General features: G+C 38.8%; 4 protein-coding genes across 5 annotated transcripts in view; 1 reads left to right on the top strand and 3 right to left on the bottom strand.

Moving 5' to 3' along the window:
• Positions 1-381: 381 nt before the first annotated feature.
• Positions 382-1,491, bottom strand: LOC104821458. Its single transcript, XM_010552353.1, has one exon. It carries the CDS (start codon positions 1,412-1,414, stop codon positions 581-583), a length of 834 nt encoding a protein of 277 aa, XP_010550655.1. The 5' UTR covers positions 1,415-1,491; the 3' UTR covers positions 382-580.
• Positions 1,492-3,798: 2,307 nt separating this feature from the next.
• LOC104821457 lies at positions 3,799-10,098 on the top strand. Its single transcript, XM_010552351.2, has 13 exons — positions 3,799-4,768; positions 4,869-5,001; positions 5,304-5,416; positions 5,606-5,704; positions 5,798-5,867; positions 6,326-6,381; positions 7,722-7,772; positions 7,940-8,044; positions 8,263-8,307; positions 8,556-8,643; positions 8,918-9,126; positions 9,269-9,355; positions 9,605-10,098. Exons 1-13 carry the CDS (start codon positions 3,953-3,955, stop codon positions 9,767-9,769), a joined length of 2,037 nt encoding a protein of 678 aa, XP_010550653.1. The 5' UTR covers positions 3,799-3,952; the 3' UTR covers positions 9,770-10,098.
• Positions 10,099-10,463: 365 nt separating this feature from the next.
• LOC104821456 lies at positions 10,464-12,757 on the bottom strand. Its single transcript, XM_010552350.2, has 5 exons — positions 12,351-12,757; positions 11,321-11,454; positions 10,937-11,084; positions 10,741-10,847; positions 10,464-10,664 (listed from the first exon to the last, which is right to left on the bottom strand). The coding sequence occupies exons 1-5, from the start codon at positions 12,670-12,672 to the stop codon at positions 10,623-10,625; spliced, it is 753 nt and encodes a 250-aa protein (XP_010550652.1). The 5' UTR covers positions 12,673-12,757; the 3' UTR covers positions 10,464-10,622.
• Positions 12,758-13,494: 737 nt separating this feature from the next.
• The window catches only part of LOC104821455 (LRR receptor-like serine/threonine-protein kinase FEI 1), a 4,089-nt gene continuing 930 nt past the window's right edge, over positions 13,495-16,653 (bottom strand). The window contains exons 3-14 of one of the 2 annotated variants that reach the window (XM_019203408.1): positions 16,557-16,649; positions 16,398-16,469; positions 16,237-16,308; positions 15,903-15,974; positions 15,702-15,773; positions 15,513-15,584; positions 15,326-15,432; positions 15,056-15,232; positions 14,611-14,943; positions 14,272-14,526; positions 14,061-14,194; positions 13,495-13,972 (exon numbers count right to left, since the gene is read on the bottom strand). In XM_019203408.1, coding sequence (XP_019058953.1) covers positions 13,745-13,972; positions 14,061-14,194; positions 14,272-14,526; positions 14,611-14,943; positions 15,056-15,232; positions 15,326-15,432; positions 15,513-15,584; positions 15,702-15,773; positions 15,903-15,974; positions 16,237-16,308; positions 16,398-16,469; positions 16,557-16,649 — 1,687 coding nt within the window. In that variant the 3' untranslated portion in view covers positions 13,495-13,744. Of the gene's footprint in view, positions 13,973-14,060; positions 14,195-14,271; positions 14,527-14,610; positions 14,944-15,055; positions 15,233-15,325; positions 15,433-15,512; positions 15,585-15,701; positions 15,774-15,902; positions 15,975-16,236; positions 16,309-16,397; positions 16,470-16,556 lie in introns of both variants that reach the window. The other variant, XM_010552349.2, reaches the window with a different exon arrangement.

The raw sequence follows: 16,653 nt of genomic DNA, 5'->3' as shown, positions 1-16,653 counted from the left end.
TTACATAATTAATTTTATATCATTATTATTATTGTTGTTGTTATTATTAGACTTGGAGGGGATTAGATTAATATTCATGGACCATGGGTTGGTGTTTTAAAAAAAAAACATTAAGCTGACCAAATGTGATAGTTTTCCGCCGGTGGAGAGGGATAGACTAAAATGTTCTATATATAAAGACTGATTTCGGGCTTAGGGTGGATGTTTTCGGACCGAAGATCCGAAAAACCATCCTGATTATCAAAAAAAAAAATGTGATAGTTTCGTGTTGTATTTAAAACGTCGTTCTCTTTCCACACACACAAAACTGTAACATAATACTATGAAATTTTTGGACATTTTCTTAATTTTACATGGCAAAAAAAAAAGAGTATTATAAGCAAACCCAAAAAAAAGTGGTACCAAAACTCTAATCAAAATAAAAAAAATGACAAAATTAAACATATAAGATTTCATTCGCAGAAAATCGACATTATATCGACACATCCAAACCCTAAATACAAAAGTAACTCCCTTAATCACCTTAACATTTATTTACATTACCATCTCTTTGTATTTGTTATTCGTAAAGAGGTCCACGTCAGAAAGGACGTAAATGTCGACTTATCCCATTCACATTTCTCAAAATCCCAACCATGTCCTTCCTACTCGGCACGTACCCTCGTCGTTTTGAATCCTCCGATCTCTTGCCGTTCCTTTCTCCCTCGCATTTCCCGGCGATAGGAGGTGGCGATTTTTCTTCTCGGCCGGTGGATTTCTCTGTATTCTTCACCGGAGTCACGATCACGAACTTCTCCTTCCCGTCGCTCGTCCTCTTCGCGTACAACAATATGCTCCGTAACTTCCATCGCTTGGACGATCCTCCGTTGCTGCTCTTGATTTCCCGCTGCGACGGCGAGGAGAGCTGCTCGTGGAGGCGATCGATTCGGGATTCTTCTTCGGTCGGTCGTTTCGGCGTCCAGACGCAGTATGATTCCGGCGAAACGCCGATGAGATCCTCGTCGGCATCCGATGTCGTCGGCGAACACGAGGAATCTTGCTCCTCGCGCATCAGCTTCCTCAGCGGCGGCCGACGGTGTCGGATGTTTGTCGGCGGAACCGATCCATCCTCACCTTTGGCGGCGACCTGAGAACTATCGCCGGCGGCGGATGAGGAGGAAAACAGAGCGTAGGGATTCAAGGGACGTATCTGACCGTTGCAGAAGATCTCATCGGCGGTGGCGATGGGATCGGAGCGGCGGTGATCGCAGTCGAAAGCGAACTCGAAATCGTCGGCGTGGAAATCGGATTGAGGCTCTTGATCCCTGAGTTCCTCGACGACTCGAGCAGCGATGGCGGCGAGGTCGACGGTGGTGGAAAAATTGCGGAAACTCGGCGAGCCTGGCGAGCGAGAGAACAACCGACTCGTATGCATTTCAGAAAATTCTGGCAGAGTTTTCTGATCTCTAGAGAGAGCGAGAGCGAGAGCGAGAGCGAGAGCGAGAGAGCGCTTATAAAGCTGGTTCTTTCGAATATAACTTAAAATTCACGAATAATGAATAAATATAAATGTAATTATACAAGAGTGGCAAAAAGGTAATATATATATTATATGACTATGAAATGCAAAGTATATTGATGGTAGACGCTGTCCTTTTATGTCCTTATTAATAGAATACCCCCAAAGAGCGATAAGGCTTGACTCTTAAAACCATCCAACCAAAAACAAAAACAAAAAAGGGAACAATAAAACACTAATAAAAGAAATAAATAATGATGATACCAATAAATAAATAAATATATATACCGTCTCTAACCGTCCCCGGTGGGGACTAACCGCTCTCCTAATTTTGTAATGATAATATTCTCTCCATGTTACATAAACCTAACGTTTTGAAATTTAAATTTTGAAACAAAAAAAAATATGCAATTTTCCGAAAATAAAAACATATCCCACATGATTCTCAATGAAGAAAAAATAAAATAAATAAATAAAACATTTGCTTACAATGACAGTAAAGGACAATCAAATATACTCCTAGTACCAGGCAGCAGTTGGATCATTCACCTTTTACCATCGTTTTCTAAAATTACGGATATACAGAACCAGAAAAAATTTATAACTGGGACAGTAATTTTATTATGATGCATTTACTATGTATCGACATTTAATAATTTTAGTTTAAAGTTTTGTAAAATTTTACCATGCATTCGCAGGGGTGTCATAGGCTTGTTGTCGTATGGGATTTATATATGTATTCCAATACCACTAAAAATTGTTTTGATTATTTAAAATTTTAGCCAATGAAAATTAGTATTAATTTTATATATGTTCTTAGAATATAATCAAAACTAATTTGTTTTATCGTGAAAAAAATTCACAAGAATGCCGAAAACTATCTAAATGTTCCATATAAATATCTTAATTTCCAAATTTTTTATACAAATAACTCAATTTCATAAATTTGTAACAAATAGATAGAAAATCTTGGGAATTGTGTGTATGTAACTGAATTTGATATTTTTATTGAATTTTTCTTATATATATATAACATTCGTGTTGGTTGCACCAAGTAATTTAAATGTAATATATTTTTTTTATAATCGGGTAATCTCAGGCCCAAAGGGCCCAGACTAATCCCGACCCACACGAACAACCGGCACCACACGTGTGGGATGTGAGACATACGAAGGTGGCCGGAGGGAAAATTTTCATATTATGGGTGTTGAAACCACGATCTCTTGTTCAGGAAGTGGACTCTCAAACCAACTGAGCTGGAGGAGATCCCCTTTAAATGTAATATATATATCATATATATATATATATATATATATAATCATATGTATTGCGTCACTCCGACAAGAGAAAGTGTATCTTCAACACTTTATTGATTGGTAGATAGTAAGGTGTAAATTTAAGTCATTAAACGCATTAGCATGAAAAGAAAAAAAGAAAGGTCGATGTAAGTAATTACAATTATATAGTTTAATTTATTCAAAAGAATTCTTATAATAATGTATGATTATGTGTGAATAGTGCGAATATTGTGTTATACCACAACATTTACCTGCTTATATAGTTTAAATTTTCGATTTATTTAAAAGAGATTCAGATGATTGAACCCACTATATATATTTTAATTTATTCAAAAGAATTCTCATAAGAATGCATGATTAGGCGTGAATAGTGCGTTACTATACCATAATTTTTAACGAATATATGAATTGTATACCGAAATTACGTAATAGATCAATGAGATCGAACATATAAATATAAATGAAGATTTTTTATCATTATTTTATAGTACAAATTGATATGATTGCACAAATTTACGGCTTTGGACCCAGGGTTGGTGGTCCATTGGCTGATAAATAAAAAGTCATCTTCGAGGTCATGAGTTTGATTCAACTGGCGAGAAGGGATATAATTTATGGATCAAAATGATCCATATACAAAGGCTGATCCCGGATATAGAGTGTATGTACCATCCTGATTATTAAAAAAAAATTTACAGCGTTGGTTTGAAATCTATTATATGCATAAGATTTACCGGTTTTATTAATACATCGAATCAATTATCATATATCTAGTCATGTTAAATTATGTTCACAAATAAAAAAAATACAAGTGTTTTTTTAAAATTGTTTAGTAATATACATTATTTGTAGGCGCTAATCACAATATTATATTTGTTGCAAACAAGTCAGCAATATCATATGTTTTAGCATTAATATCAAATAAATCTTATTATCTATTTAGCTCCAAATATATTTATTTTAGAGATTCTTAGGTATTTACTTATCTCTAGACAGGAAAACGTAATTTTCAGATTTATGAGATCAAGCATATTGCTGTGCAATTTCCGTCCTTCACTCACGTCCTCACCGAAACCCTAGTTCTGCAATGTTCTTCGTCTCCAGATTTTAGGGTTTTTTTCCGAATATTCCTGTCAATCCTCAGAATCCTTCCACCATGGACAATAATTTCGAGAATTATCATCATCAATGGCGTCCAGGACCAGTTCCGCCAAACATTTGCCCCGTTTGTACGGGCCCGCACTTCCCCTTCTGCCCGCCATACCCTCCTCCGTCAGTTCCCCAAGATCATAATTTTCGCCCTTATCCTAATTGCCCTCGTCCTGCGTTCGATTCGTTCGCCGGACCACCGCATAGTTATCACCCATTGGGCGATCCGAGGCCGTGGCAGGTAAGCCACGGAGATCACTGGAGGGCCGCTCCTGATTATCATACCGTCGGCGATGCTTGTCGTGAATCTGATCGTAGATGCAAGAGATCTAGGGTTGATGAGATCGGCGGTGGTTCTCCTGGTTTGGGCGTTTGTGCGAATGAGAATTATCACAGTCCTAATTCGGGGTCGGGGAGGATCTACTTGGAGAACGAGCGGAGACTGAAGATGATACGGGATCACGGTTGTGGCTTCGGCGGCGATGGTTTAAGTAAGCCAGTGCCGCCGCCACCTGGTATCCCGGAGATTAACAGTATTAATAACTCGCCGCTTGCCGGTTCCGGTGATCGGAGAAGGTTTTCGGCCGAGGAAATGAATCGATATGGCTTTAGGAATGAAGGGCATTACAACGGTCTGGCCCCGCCTCCGCCGGCAGTCACGTACGGTGGCTACTTCGGGCGGCCTAATGGTCAGCCTCCTATTCCAGTTGCTCCGCCGCCGCCACCAACTCATCCGTCGTACCATCCTTCTTTGTTTTCCGTCACCGGCAACTCGTCTGCAGTGATTGATACGCTGCCTTATCCACAAGTACCAAATGCTCTGGTAATGCGGCTGTTTTGTATTCTTGTCCATCCCTTTTTGTGATCCATTATATAGGGATGCTTTGTTTCTCTGCACTTGATGATTTTTTGTCATATTGTAGCCATCTTCTGCACAACCGGCCATGGCGGTTCGATCCAATAAGCCTAAAGTGGTTGATATCTCCCAGTTGCTCATGTCTCCTCATCGAGCTAGTCGTCCAGATCATTTTGTAATTATCCTCCGTGGTCTACCAGGTTGTTTTTCGAGTCATCTCTTTTCTTCTTGCTTAGGCATGTACACAGTTTCAGTTCTCAGCAAAGGCTCTTGCTTCCTGATTTCCAATTTTCACTCGTTTCCAGTAGAAGAGCCTTTGTTTCCCCCTCCACTTTTGAGCTAGATAGGCTAAGAAATGAGACAAAAATAGTTCTTTCCAGTTTAGTCCAAATTGATATGATATAGTCTCCAGTTGTTTTAGCACTTTGGAACTGGCAGAGCTAGTAGTGTATTAACTTATATTTTGAATCATAATGCAAGTCGATTGTCGAATATCTTATAGGTAGCGGGAAGAGTTACTTAGCCAAGATGTTGCGTGACATTGAGGTGGAGAATGGCGGTGCTGCTCCACGAATCCATTCTATGGATGATTACTTCATGACAGAAGTTGAGAAGGTTTGGCGGTCTTTGTAATTTAAACATGTTATTATGTTAATCAGGCATATCTCCCTTGCCAAAAACACGGGGATAGGCCGACGTTTTCGATTATGATGCAATTAATTATTACCTCGTTTCTTCTTTTTTATACATTCAAGCTTGTGAGCATGAGATTTCTAATATCATGTTGCCCTTTCAATCTGAAAGGTTGAGAATAATGATTCAACTTCTTCAAGCTCTGGTAGAAGTAAGAAACCTGTTGTGAAGAAGGTTATGGAGTACTGCTACGAACCTGAGATGGAAGAGGTGGCTTTTCCTCTTTTATTTGAGACCCCAAAATTTCAATATAAACAATCACAAGATTTATGTTAATTCTCATGGCACTTGACGTGCTTTCAGGCTTATCGTTCAAGCATGCTGAAAGCTTTCAAGAGAACCCTTGAGGAAGGGGTTTTCACCTTTGTAATTGGTAATGGTTTTTCCTTTTTTCATATTCAAGACACGTATGGCAGTTATATCAACCTCAAAACCTTTATTTCTTTTGCAAATAGTAATTGTTGCTTGTGTCAGAACCTTGGTGCTGAAGTTGTTAACATGGCCTCTTTTGGTTTGATGATGTTGACGTGATGGATTCTATTTATTTTCTGCAGAACCAACACTTATTGAAATCCTTATTTTCTCCTTTGATAGTTTTAAAAAATTAACCATATCCTCCTAGCAGTCTTTGCAAAAATGCTTTAATGTATAGGGCATAAAATATGGTGAAACATCTAAAGGTCTGTATTCAGGGGTGTAATTCATCCATTTTGGTTGGGAATAAGTGTTGTGGTGCGGTGTCCAAGCACTACTTTCATTTTCTCTAACTACGGATGCAGTTTTGTTTTCTGGAATTGACCATTTCTTCCTGGTATATGTGGCTCATCTTAGTGGATGACCGCAATCTGCGGGTCGCTGATTTTGCTCAGTATTGGGCAACAGCAAAGGTATATCCTCACTTACTTTCTGTATTTCCTTGTAGAGACTGGTTGTTGTTTTGCGGATTCTGTGGCGAGTTTTCATTCTGTATTTATGAGTTTCACAGTGTTTGTATAATTATATGTATAGTTGGCATCGGCATTGCTGTAAATGTTTTAGTTACACAAGTTTCTCCACACTGTACATAATTTGTTTGTGAATTTTATGTTAGCGACTCTGTCAAAAACCTAAACTGGTCATTGATCTCTTAGATTTAGGTTTATGAGGTTTATGTTGCTTAACTTTTAATAATACATCTTGGAAAATCAATTCCTCTTCTCTTCATAGAGGCTTCAGCCTGTTTCTGATCTTCCCCAAGCCAAAGCTAGTGTTGCAATTTTGGTTGCAGTTTTTCTTTTTGCTTGTGGAGCTCGGATGATCCTTCAGAGTTCTGTTTATTAACTTTTATGATATCTTCTTTGTTGGCCAATCTCCATCTAGAAGGAATGTTTTCTTTCTGTTTTTCACTTGTAGCTTACATGAGGAAACAAAAGGACCTCGGTGAAGGTGCCGCTTGTGGGTTCTTTTTAATCATTTCTGCTTTGTGATTTCTGTTCTCTTATTTTGATAAACCATAGCCCTTTGACTTACTTGCTGACTTGCTTATGGGTGGTATTTCACCTGCAAATCAGAGTTTCTCTAGATACCTTTTTTCTTATCTTGTCTAATAAACTGTCAAGAAAGCAACCCTGTAGGCTGCTACCATTTTGTTGGCTCTATTTTTCTGCTTATGACCTTATAATATATCTTCTTATCATTAGGCTCATATTATATGTCTTGTAGGCCTAAGAATTTATTTATGTAATCATTTTTTTTTAACAAATGATGATATTGTTGGTGGCCAATGAGGTAGTCCATTGCTTAGTATGGTTCTGTTCCCTGAATTTGTCGTTATCCAATGTGCTCTTTAGTTTTGCGCCTATGTTCTGAACTTGGGATTTTTGTTAATGGGAAGTTGAAACATATTATATTTGAAAATAGCATTCTTTACCAGTTAAAACGTGTCTGATTCAACCGGAAAGCCTCCGATGAAAGAACTCTTGTCTGCCTGTTTTGCTGGAATATAGTATGATTCGATCTTCTTGTGCTTGGCCTTTTAGGTGTAGTTGCGTCTTTCCAATTGCAAAAGTGGCTTTGTTCTGCTTACCTGAAATGTATATGCTGATGTGTGATATTTTTCCATGTTCATTCTCTGGTAACATTTAAAATGAGTGCAACTGAAGATGTGTTCACTGCCCAGCAATAAAATGAAGTCTTGATTTACTTTATTGCGGCTTGCAAGTTTCATTGACAATCGTTTTTTTAGCAGAGATCTGGTTATGAAGCTTACATACTGGAAGCAGCTTACAAAGACCCTGCAGTGAGTTCCCAAGTTATTGCTCACTTTCCGTTAACTTGCACTTTGTGTCTCAATCATTAGTTTGCTTCTTGACGATAACTACATGTGTGAACATGATTTCATCACTATTTGCCAATAAGTTATTTGTTCTCACTTTCATGCTGTGCTAATTGAGTGTGGAATCGCAGGGCTGTGCGGCAAGAAATGTCCATGGATTTACATCAGATCAGATACAGGAGATGGCGGCGCAATGGGAAGAAGCTCCATCATTGTACATGCAACTGGATATCAAGGTTTTCTGTCATACTACTGTCTTCTTCGACATTGCCCATCTATTTGATAAATCAGGGGACAATGACTGCATTTCTATTCCATGCATGATTATATGTTCACCCCAACTAGAAGGATTTGGAGATGCACTTTCAGTTTGATTGTTGAATGCAAGATGCTTTTTAAGTACAAAAAAATTCATGACATTATCGAATGATCTCTTCTGTCTTCCCTGTAACAGTCCATTTCACGTTGGGATGACCTGAAGGAGAATGGCATTCAAGAGGTAATAGAATAAATTTTGATACCTGCCTTTCTTTAAGTGAATAAAGATTAGGTTTGTGCTTTCAATTGTTGAAGCAAGTCATTCTCATTCACGCTGTCTGTTATTACACTGAACAGAAATCCCTGCTGGTTTTGTCAAATTTCATGACTTTACATTTTTCCAAATACTCTTGTGCTGGCGTTCTTATGTCTTAGAAAATTTTCCTCATTTGTCTTTGTATGTCATTGTTATCTCATAATTTCATATAGGTGGATATGGATATGGAAGATGATTTTGGACCACAAGAAAGAAAACCCGATAACAGAGCTGGAAAAACTGGAGAGGATGTTACAGAGGGTAAATAACAATGCTGACTTTATATCTTGTTGCTTCTAGTGAGATATAACTGTTATTTTGATTCAAGTGAAGAGTTTTACGTTTCAAAGGCAATTTTAGGGAGCTTACTGTAATTCGTAGGTTTTTTGTTTATGGAATGCTACGTGCTGCATATTCTGGATACTATTTTTCGAATCTTTTTATTTAGGAAAATATTTGCTCAGGGTACTGCAGTTTTCCAACTTTTTGGTAGTCGGATAAACTTGAAATGATAAGCTCAATTTTGTCTAAATAGTTCCAGGCTCTTCCAAAAGTGAGAATAGATGGGATGCTGAACCAGGCATGTGTGCCGAAGAAGTGAAAGAACTAAGTAGAAGTAAGTGGTCAAACCTAGACGAAGACGAAACAGAGAAATCTCATGGCGTGAAGGGTAATTCAAATTCAAGGTCTGGATCAAGCCAACGACATTGTAGAAAAGGGGAATCTGTTCGGTGGGGTGATCAGGTATCCGTACTGTGGGTATTGTCATTTGGAAAGTCTACTTGCTTGTTCATCACATTTTCAGAGAAAGAGTTTTTCCTTTAAATCTTTCATGTCTTCTGATCAAATTTATAAGTCCATTGTTCCTATCCCATACTACATATAGGGTGGCGATACCGGATTTTCCATTGGGGCTGCAAGGAACGCAAATATGCCTTCTTTGGTGATAGGGCCTGGCGCAGGATACAACTTGGTATACTAACGAAACCTAGTTCTAGAATTTGAACGTCTTTGTTTGGGGAAATCACATCGGAATGTTGATATTCTTTGGAATTAACCCAAAAAAAGTGGGGTTTGCATCTGACTTGATAATGGTTTCTGAAAACTTAGGACGATTCTTCAATGGCTTCGTTTTCTCTTTTGCAGAGCCTGTGAAGCTCCCAGCTTTCTATCCATAGTCATCTTCGTAATCGATTTACTTTTTGTGTGTGTGTGTGTGCAGAAATCGAACCCTTTAACTGAAGAAGAGAGCCGAGCAGTTGCCAATAGCATAAACAGGGCAAAGATGCGGAGTGTTTTCCAGGATCAACTCCGTGCAGAACGAGAGTCTTTCAAAGCAGTTTTCGACAGGAAGAGGCGTCCGGGGATGATTCAGACAGAGGAGTGAGTGGCGGCTGACTGTCATTTGGACAACCTTCTCTTCTCTCTTAACAGTCCAAGCACAAAAGCAGAAGAGAACATCAAAATGTCACATTGTCCATTTCCCCATATTGTAGGAGAGGTTCGAGTATATGGGAGATGAAAATATGTCCGTACGGCCGTTTTTATCTTATATTCTATTGATGAATCAATTTTAGAATCGCCTATTCTTGTGATGAGATATGTTCATGTCAAAGAAACAGAGAGCTACCAAAGACTACTTTAGTGGATAATAATGATGCAATTGTATTTTTGTTTTGTCTTGTCAACTTGTAATTCAGGCATTTGTTCTCTTTACCATATGCTCATGCGTTAAGATCACTGTGGATTAATTTTAACCTAGAGTTTATAAATGACAATATATCTACTTGTCTATTAATTGTCTAAACGTTTAGCTTTTATAATTAGGGAAAAGGGAAAACTTGAAGAAACCCCTCAAAATACTTGTCACGTTTTTATTCAATAAGAAATACGGGCGAATGTTATTAATTGGTGCATTTTGCATGTGAAATTTGTCTGTTTGCTTGACGACTTTGTAAACCGAAGACCAATCCCCCTCAAATCACTTTTAATTGGTTCAAACGGGGTTTAAATATTATTATAGAAAAGAAAATATCATATTATATTGCCAGAGTCGGATGATGCTTCTTGGCCAGGAGAGATTTACACATGGTAAAAATGTGTATATATTTACTTATATACGGTTCGTATACGTGTACGTGACTACATGCATACAAAAAACTATATATATATATATATATGCCATGTACGGATGCCCACAAAAAGAGAGAGAGAGAGACTTGGGATCATCGGCTTCCTCGTCAAAACTTGAAGTTTTTCTTCAAGTAACACACAACCTCTTGCTGCCACCACCACAGAAAGCATGAATATTCAAAACATGGATAGAGTGAATGGTTAGAGAGAGAGCGAGAGACTTACAATGAGGGAAAGGATGAGACAACCAGCGGCACCGGGGAAGACAGCGTACCAAATGTTCAACTGATGGAACTTAGCTCCGTCTATGAACATCAATGGCAGACTCGCCGCTGTTTCACATGACACATGTATCATTAAATCACATTCTCAATCTCCTCATTAGTACAGATTCCATCCAATGAATGGATGCATCAATTACCAGGAGGGTGGTTGGCTCGGGCTAGGACCATGAAGGCGATAGAAGCCGCAAGAGCTGAGCTGCGGGCCAGCCACCCTGGTCCGAACACCGTCAACGCCAACACTCCTATGGCCGCACACCCTATCTGACCCACGAACATATTGTATTTCTGATACCACCCCCCAAAAAAAAATACAACTTCCCATTACAAAACTTGAACTAACGATAAGAACACAGCTTCTTGGGGTGACAGACAATGCTGTTTCGTACAAATGTCTTTCGGGCATTTGTGTATTCCGTAGTTAAACAGCTGAACATTGAATTTAGAGAATATATACATATATGTATATGTATAAGTATATACATATATGAAGAAGAAGAAGAAGAAGAAGATATATAAAATACCCGAGCAGCAGGAGAGGAGGGGGAGGTGAAGAGAATTGCAGAGACTGCACCAAGTGGAGCTACTGATATTGAAACTCCCTTCGTTGCCAACGCTTTATCCACTCTTCCCAATACCGCCATTGCCGCGAATGCTCCTGTTCCCATCATTTCACCAAAAACCCTCATCAGATTACTCTCTATCTACATATACATACATATATATATATATATATGATAGTTTTTAATTTGCTTATTGGTTTTAAGATATTGCTTATTGGTTTAAAAAGCTCGCCATTGTGTATGGAGTTAGAATGATTCCCCATTCCCACCTCATTTGTACCTCAAAAAACCCTAATTTCGGGTACTTAATCAAAATTATATTCTACAATTTTCTTAATTGGTTTGTGAAAATTTTCGCAAACCCTGTTGTCAAACAAGTTCTTGGGATCAGTATCATTATATATATATATATATACACATTGCAATTGATTTTGCATCCTGTAATGAAAATTGAGAATAGGTCAAACTAGGTAATACAAACCCTAACCGTAGGTTAATGACCATTAGTACCTTCGAAAGGACAAACTCTTATGAATACACAAATTTCAATTCTCTGTCTCGTTACTATTTTTTTTTCAACTGTCATCATACTTTAACATTCGCAAATATAAACTTATACGAAAACCTAAATTTGTTACTAAATGTCTGAATAGAAAGATCACTATTTCAACCCATATACATATATATATATATATATATATGTATACAAATACTACTTCACTGTCGCGGTCTACGCATCCTGAAAATTATCTATTGTTATTGTAGGGCAACATTAAATTAAATACAATTAATGCTTGAATTTCAATTCTACCACCGCATTGAATGCAATTCTGGAGGTTTGCTCCAAATCCAATAATTTTATTCATGAATCATGACCGTATTATATTACTCAGATATTCCACATTCAAATTTATAGACTTGTCGTAAATGATAAATAATATATTTTTTGTAAGAAATTATTAATAATAGAAAAATTTTGCTGTCCACAGACCTGCAGCAGGCCAGATGACGTCACTCAGCGACGGAGCAGCCGCCGTCTTCTCCGGCTTCCACGACTCGAACCACGACGGCGCCGCCACCGTCGCCACCACTCCTACGGCGCCGTTTCTCCGCCGCGACCTAACCATCACCGGGCTTTTCTTCACCGCAGATTCAAAAGACAGAGACGCGGAGGAGACTCCGAGAAAAGGCGACGCTTTGCTCGAAACGGCGGCGACCATTGCCGGAGATATCGAGTTCTCCGGGAAAGTGGGATTATTCCGGCGAAGATGTAAGTGACCGGAGGCGAGAGGCTTCGCCGGGATCGAAGTCATGGTTCAGTTGTGAGGAGAAGATAAGACCAAAGAGATTTAATGGACGGTTTTGATCTAAAAGCCTCACAAAAAGCTCAGACATTTTCGAGGTTTGTTTGTATTCGTATATTGAAATATTTATAAATATAGAATATTTAGATATATTTACGCTATAAAGAGAGATATATATGGAGAGAGAGTTATATACATACATATATACATGCATACACACATATATACATACATACGTATAAAATACGACAGTTGAGAATGGTAAATTAGGATTAAAGTTATTTGTAATGATGCTTTTGGTATATAGAAATGGTAATGTTGGTTTCTCCATATAAATTTTGTTTGCTTTCCAATCAAAACGCTGAAATTGTTTTGCCATCTCTAAATTAAAAAAAAAACATATTTTTGTAACGAAATTGATTCATAATTTTGTCAAGTTGCATTCTTGTATTGTGTGTGTACCATTTTATTTATGTGTATTATGTGTATTATGCATATATATATATATATATATGTATATATATAATCTATATATGCAAGTATATGGGGGAGAAAAAGGCGATGGCCATTTAAGGTGTCAGGGGTGAAGAGACTCTTTAAGAAAGCGAAAGGTCATTTCATTGGGTAGGAGGTGTGGCTCATTGCCCATTCTTTATTTAAATTATTTATTATAAAAAACCATAATATTTATTTATACATAGATATATACACACATACGACGGTGTCGTCTTGACATCACATGCATACACATGTTCCATATTTGCAGTCGTGAATACCAATCATAAGTTGTTTTATTTAAATTAAAATTCTATAATTTAACAAAGCATGGACTGACAAATCTATTGCATCGGCATCTGTAACATATCTCACACTAATGATTTTCTAAATTTCTAGGGCTTAAATGTTTTTCCAGAGTTGAAAATGCAGTGGAAATACAAGTAAAGTATCGTGATATTACATATATTCATGAAACTGAACAAGAAAGAACCAGATTGAATATAAAAACCGCGACGTGCATGAGAGAGACATGCGTATCCGTACAGATTCGTCGTCGACTCTGTCCGGTCAACGCTCGATCTCCTCAGGAGCAGTAATCGGAGTGGGAATCGTAGAAATCGCTCGGACAAGGCGACATGACCTCTTGCTCGATCAGCTGCAACACCTGGTTCATGTTCGGTCTCTCCTCTGGCTCACCGTCCGTACACCTCGCCGCTATTTCAAGCACGGCCTCCACCGTCTCAGCGTCTGCGTCCGTACACCTCTTGTCCACTACGTCCTCTAGTCTGTTCTCTTTCAGCAGAGTGTTCATCTGTCGACACATTTTATATAAACCACCTGTTCTTATCCAAATCCCAAAGACCAAAATGCAGATCGAATAAGGAAGTTTGAGCTTTTACCCATCCGACAACGTTTAACCCTCGTTTTACAAATGTCGGGTCCGTCGGTCTTTTTCCAGTCACGAGTTCCAGCAGAAGTACTCCAAAGCTATAGACGTCGGATTTCTCGGTTGCTCTCCCACTTTGCAGATACTCTGTTCCATCCAAAGGTGCCATCAAGAATTGTTAAGCAGACTAACAAATGCATATACACATAAATATATATACGGACCTGGGGCGAGATAGCCGAAGGTGCCAGCCACTACGGTAGTGACATGAGCCTCCTCATCCACAAGAAGCTTCGCCAGACCAAAGTCAGAGACATGAGGTTCCAACTTGTCGTCGAGAAGGATGTTACTTGATTTTATGTCACGGTGAACTATCTTCGGGCTACAGTCATGGTGCAAGTACGCTATCCCCCTTGCCGACCCCATTGCAATTCTCAACCGAGCACACCAATTCAATGCCCGGTCTTCTTGCCCTCGTTCTTGTTAGAACAGAATTCAACATTCAGGGGTCATATTTCCATACTCTGTGTGTGATTTTACGAGATGCGTTTTTAAGTACGTACCATGAAGAAGATCGTCCAAGCTGCCGAAGGTGAGATAGTCATAGATGAGAAGCCTTGAAGAAGGAAGGCGACAATATCCTCGCATGTTAACCAAATTGATGTGCTTTACACTGCCCAGTATCTCTACCTCTCTCTCAAACACTTGGTCAGATCCTTCACGACTCCGATCTATTTTCTTCACCGCAAAGGTTCCGCAATCGTTCATTACCATGCGGTACACCGTACCAAACCCTCCTGATCCGACAATGTCTTCCTCATTGAGTGTCTCCAGCTTCTCTATAAGCTCGCCCGAGGAGTACGGAAGATCTCCATGGAAAGTTATAAGCTTTGTACCTTTTCAGAACAAATGGTAGATTCGAGTTATTATGGATACACCCACATGCAATATATACAGGTTAACAGATACGTAATTGTGAAATGTGTTATCTTTTCTCAACGGGCTTACTCGATTCAGTAGGCTCTTTTTGCTTCTTGACTTCGGTGTACTGCTTTGCAGCTCTTTCCTTCTTCGAAAGCATCCAAATCCAGAGGAATGCCAATATCATAATGAAAGCAAGAAACATTGTAGACATTGCCCCGATCAAAACTCCTTTCACCAAGTGTGATGACCGTTTTGCCGGACCTATATGATATTTTCAAAGGAATTAAGAATCAGATTTCCAAGCAAAACACCCTGGGAAGCAGTGATTATAAGCCATAAAGGGTATGATCTTGCCTGCTGATTCGTCGCTTTCTGCATGAGGAAGAACGACGGGAAATCCCATCGATGTTCTGCATGGCTTGTGAACTTGTCGCCCACAAAGGTCCAAATTACCGACGAATCTAACCACAAAGACAAACAGCATTTCAGAATGTTGTCCCCTCACACAACGGTCAATATGATCCAGGGCGGGAAGACTTACGATTCAGCCCCGAATTTGCTGAGTACCCCGAAATCTGGGATCTCACCCGATAAGAAGTTGGTTGACAGGTTCCTTGAACAAATGATATTCAAAGAGCAAACCATTAGCAGAGAATCCATCTATTGTGGTGGCTTCTGTTCAATCTCTACAAGACCAACAGATGAGTCATAGTGCCTGGACTGCACTTACAGGGAATGCAGACGTGCCAGTCGGCTGATAGAAGAAGGAATTGCACCCTTCAGTGTGTTGCTTGATAGATCCCTGAACCCCAAATATCATCAATATTATGCATCAGAAAAAAGTTTTACTTATTTGAAATCCTTGGATGAAGGACTAAAATAGAGGTTTAAAAAAAACTATATTGAGCAAGGAAATCAATCTGAATCTTACAATATAGTAAGAGAAGTGAGGTTTCCGATATCTGGTGGAATTCCTCCCTGCAGATAATTAGCCCTTAAATACCTAAACCATATGGAAAAAACAGTAAGGTTCATATTGCAGATGCAAATGAAAACCAGGAAAGATTTGCATACACACACAATTACCCACAATTACAGCATGTTTGAATCACAAATCCTTAAATTTCTTATAATCATTAAAACCAGACATAAGTGAGGATCAAGTTCAGGTAACCATCAGACAAAGCTGTAAACTTGAGATCAAAACTCCATTGCCAATATCTTCAAAACAATAGAAAAACACTTCCACGAGAAACCTCACTCACAGAGCTCTAAGCTCAGTGCAATTGGTGATCTCATTAGGGATGATCCCATGTAAGCTGTTCTGATGAAGCGCCCTACAGAGTTTTCAAACAAAGTTTAAGCCAAATAAAATTTATTATAGAATATAAGATTGCGAAAAAAACGATCTACATGATGAACTCACAATCTCTGCAGTCTACTAAGCTTGCCGATGCTGGAAGATATTATCCCTCCAAATTGCATGTAGGGCAAATTTCTGCACATCCCGGGAAATGGAAGATGTCAACGGAAATAAGAAATCCGATCAATTGGTAAAGGGGAAAAAAAGAGACAAAAAACATACATAGAGATGACTCTCTGGTCTTGAGGATGACAAGAGATTCCGGTCCATGAACATGGAGATTCGTCGGAATCTCTCCAGTTCCCTAAGACATTCCTGC

Source organism: Tarenaya hassleriana, unplaced genomic scaffold (genome assembly GCF_000463585.1).
Source record: "Tarenaya hassleriana unplaced genomic scaffold, ASM46358v1 Cleome33, whole genome shotgun sequence".
NCBI lineage: Eukaryota > Viridiplantae > Streptophyta > Magnoliopsida > Brassicales > Cleomaceae > Tarenaya > Tarenaya hassleriana.
Note: the sequence above shows the minus strand (reverse complement) of the source record. Positions and strands in the feature narration are given on the sequence as shown.

Bases quoted from the DNA above. Each gene is read 5' to 3' on its own strand.
- LOC104821458 (XM_010552353.1), bottom strand. From the start codon at position 1,414: ATGCATACGAGTCGGTTGTTCTCTCGCTCGCCAGGCTCGCCGAGTTTC.
- LOC104821456 (XM_010552350.2), bottom strand. From the start codon at position 12,672: ATGACTTCGATCCCGGCGAAGCCTCTCGCCTCCGGTCACTTACATCTT. The intron at 11,455-12,350 runs GTCTGTGGACAG...TGATGGGAACAG, and splicing joins CGTCATCTGGCCTGCTGCAG to GAGCATTCGCGGCAATGGCG. The intron at 10,848-10,936 runs GTAATTGATGCA...CATGTGAAACAG, and splicing joins CCGAGCCAACCACCCTCCTG to CGGCGAGTCTGCCATTGATG.
- LOC104821457 (XM_010552351.2), top strand. From the start codon at position 3,953: ATGGACAATAATTTCGAGAATTATCATCATCAATGGCGTCCAGGACCA. The intron at 5,705-5,797 runs GTGGCTTTTCCT...ACGTGCTTTCAG, and splicing joins ACGAACCTGAGATGGAAGAG to GCTTATCGTTCAAGCATGCT. The intron at 9,356-9,604 runs GTATACTAACGA...GTGTGTGTGCAG, and splicing joins CTGGCGCAGGATACAACTTG to AAATCGAACCCTTTAACTGA.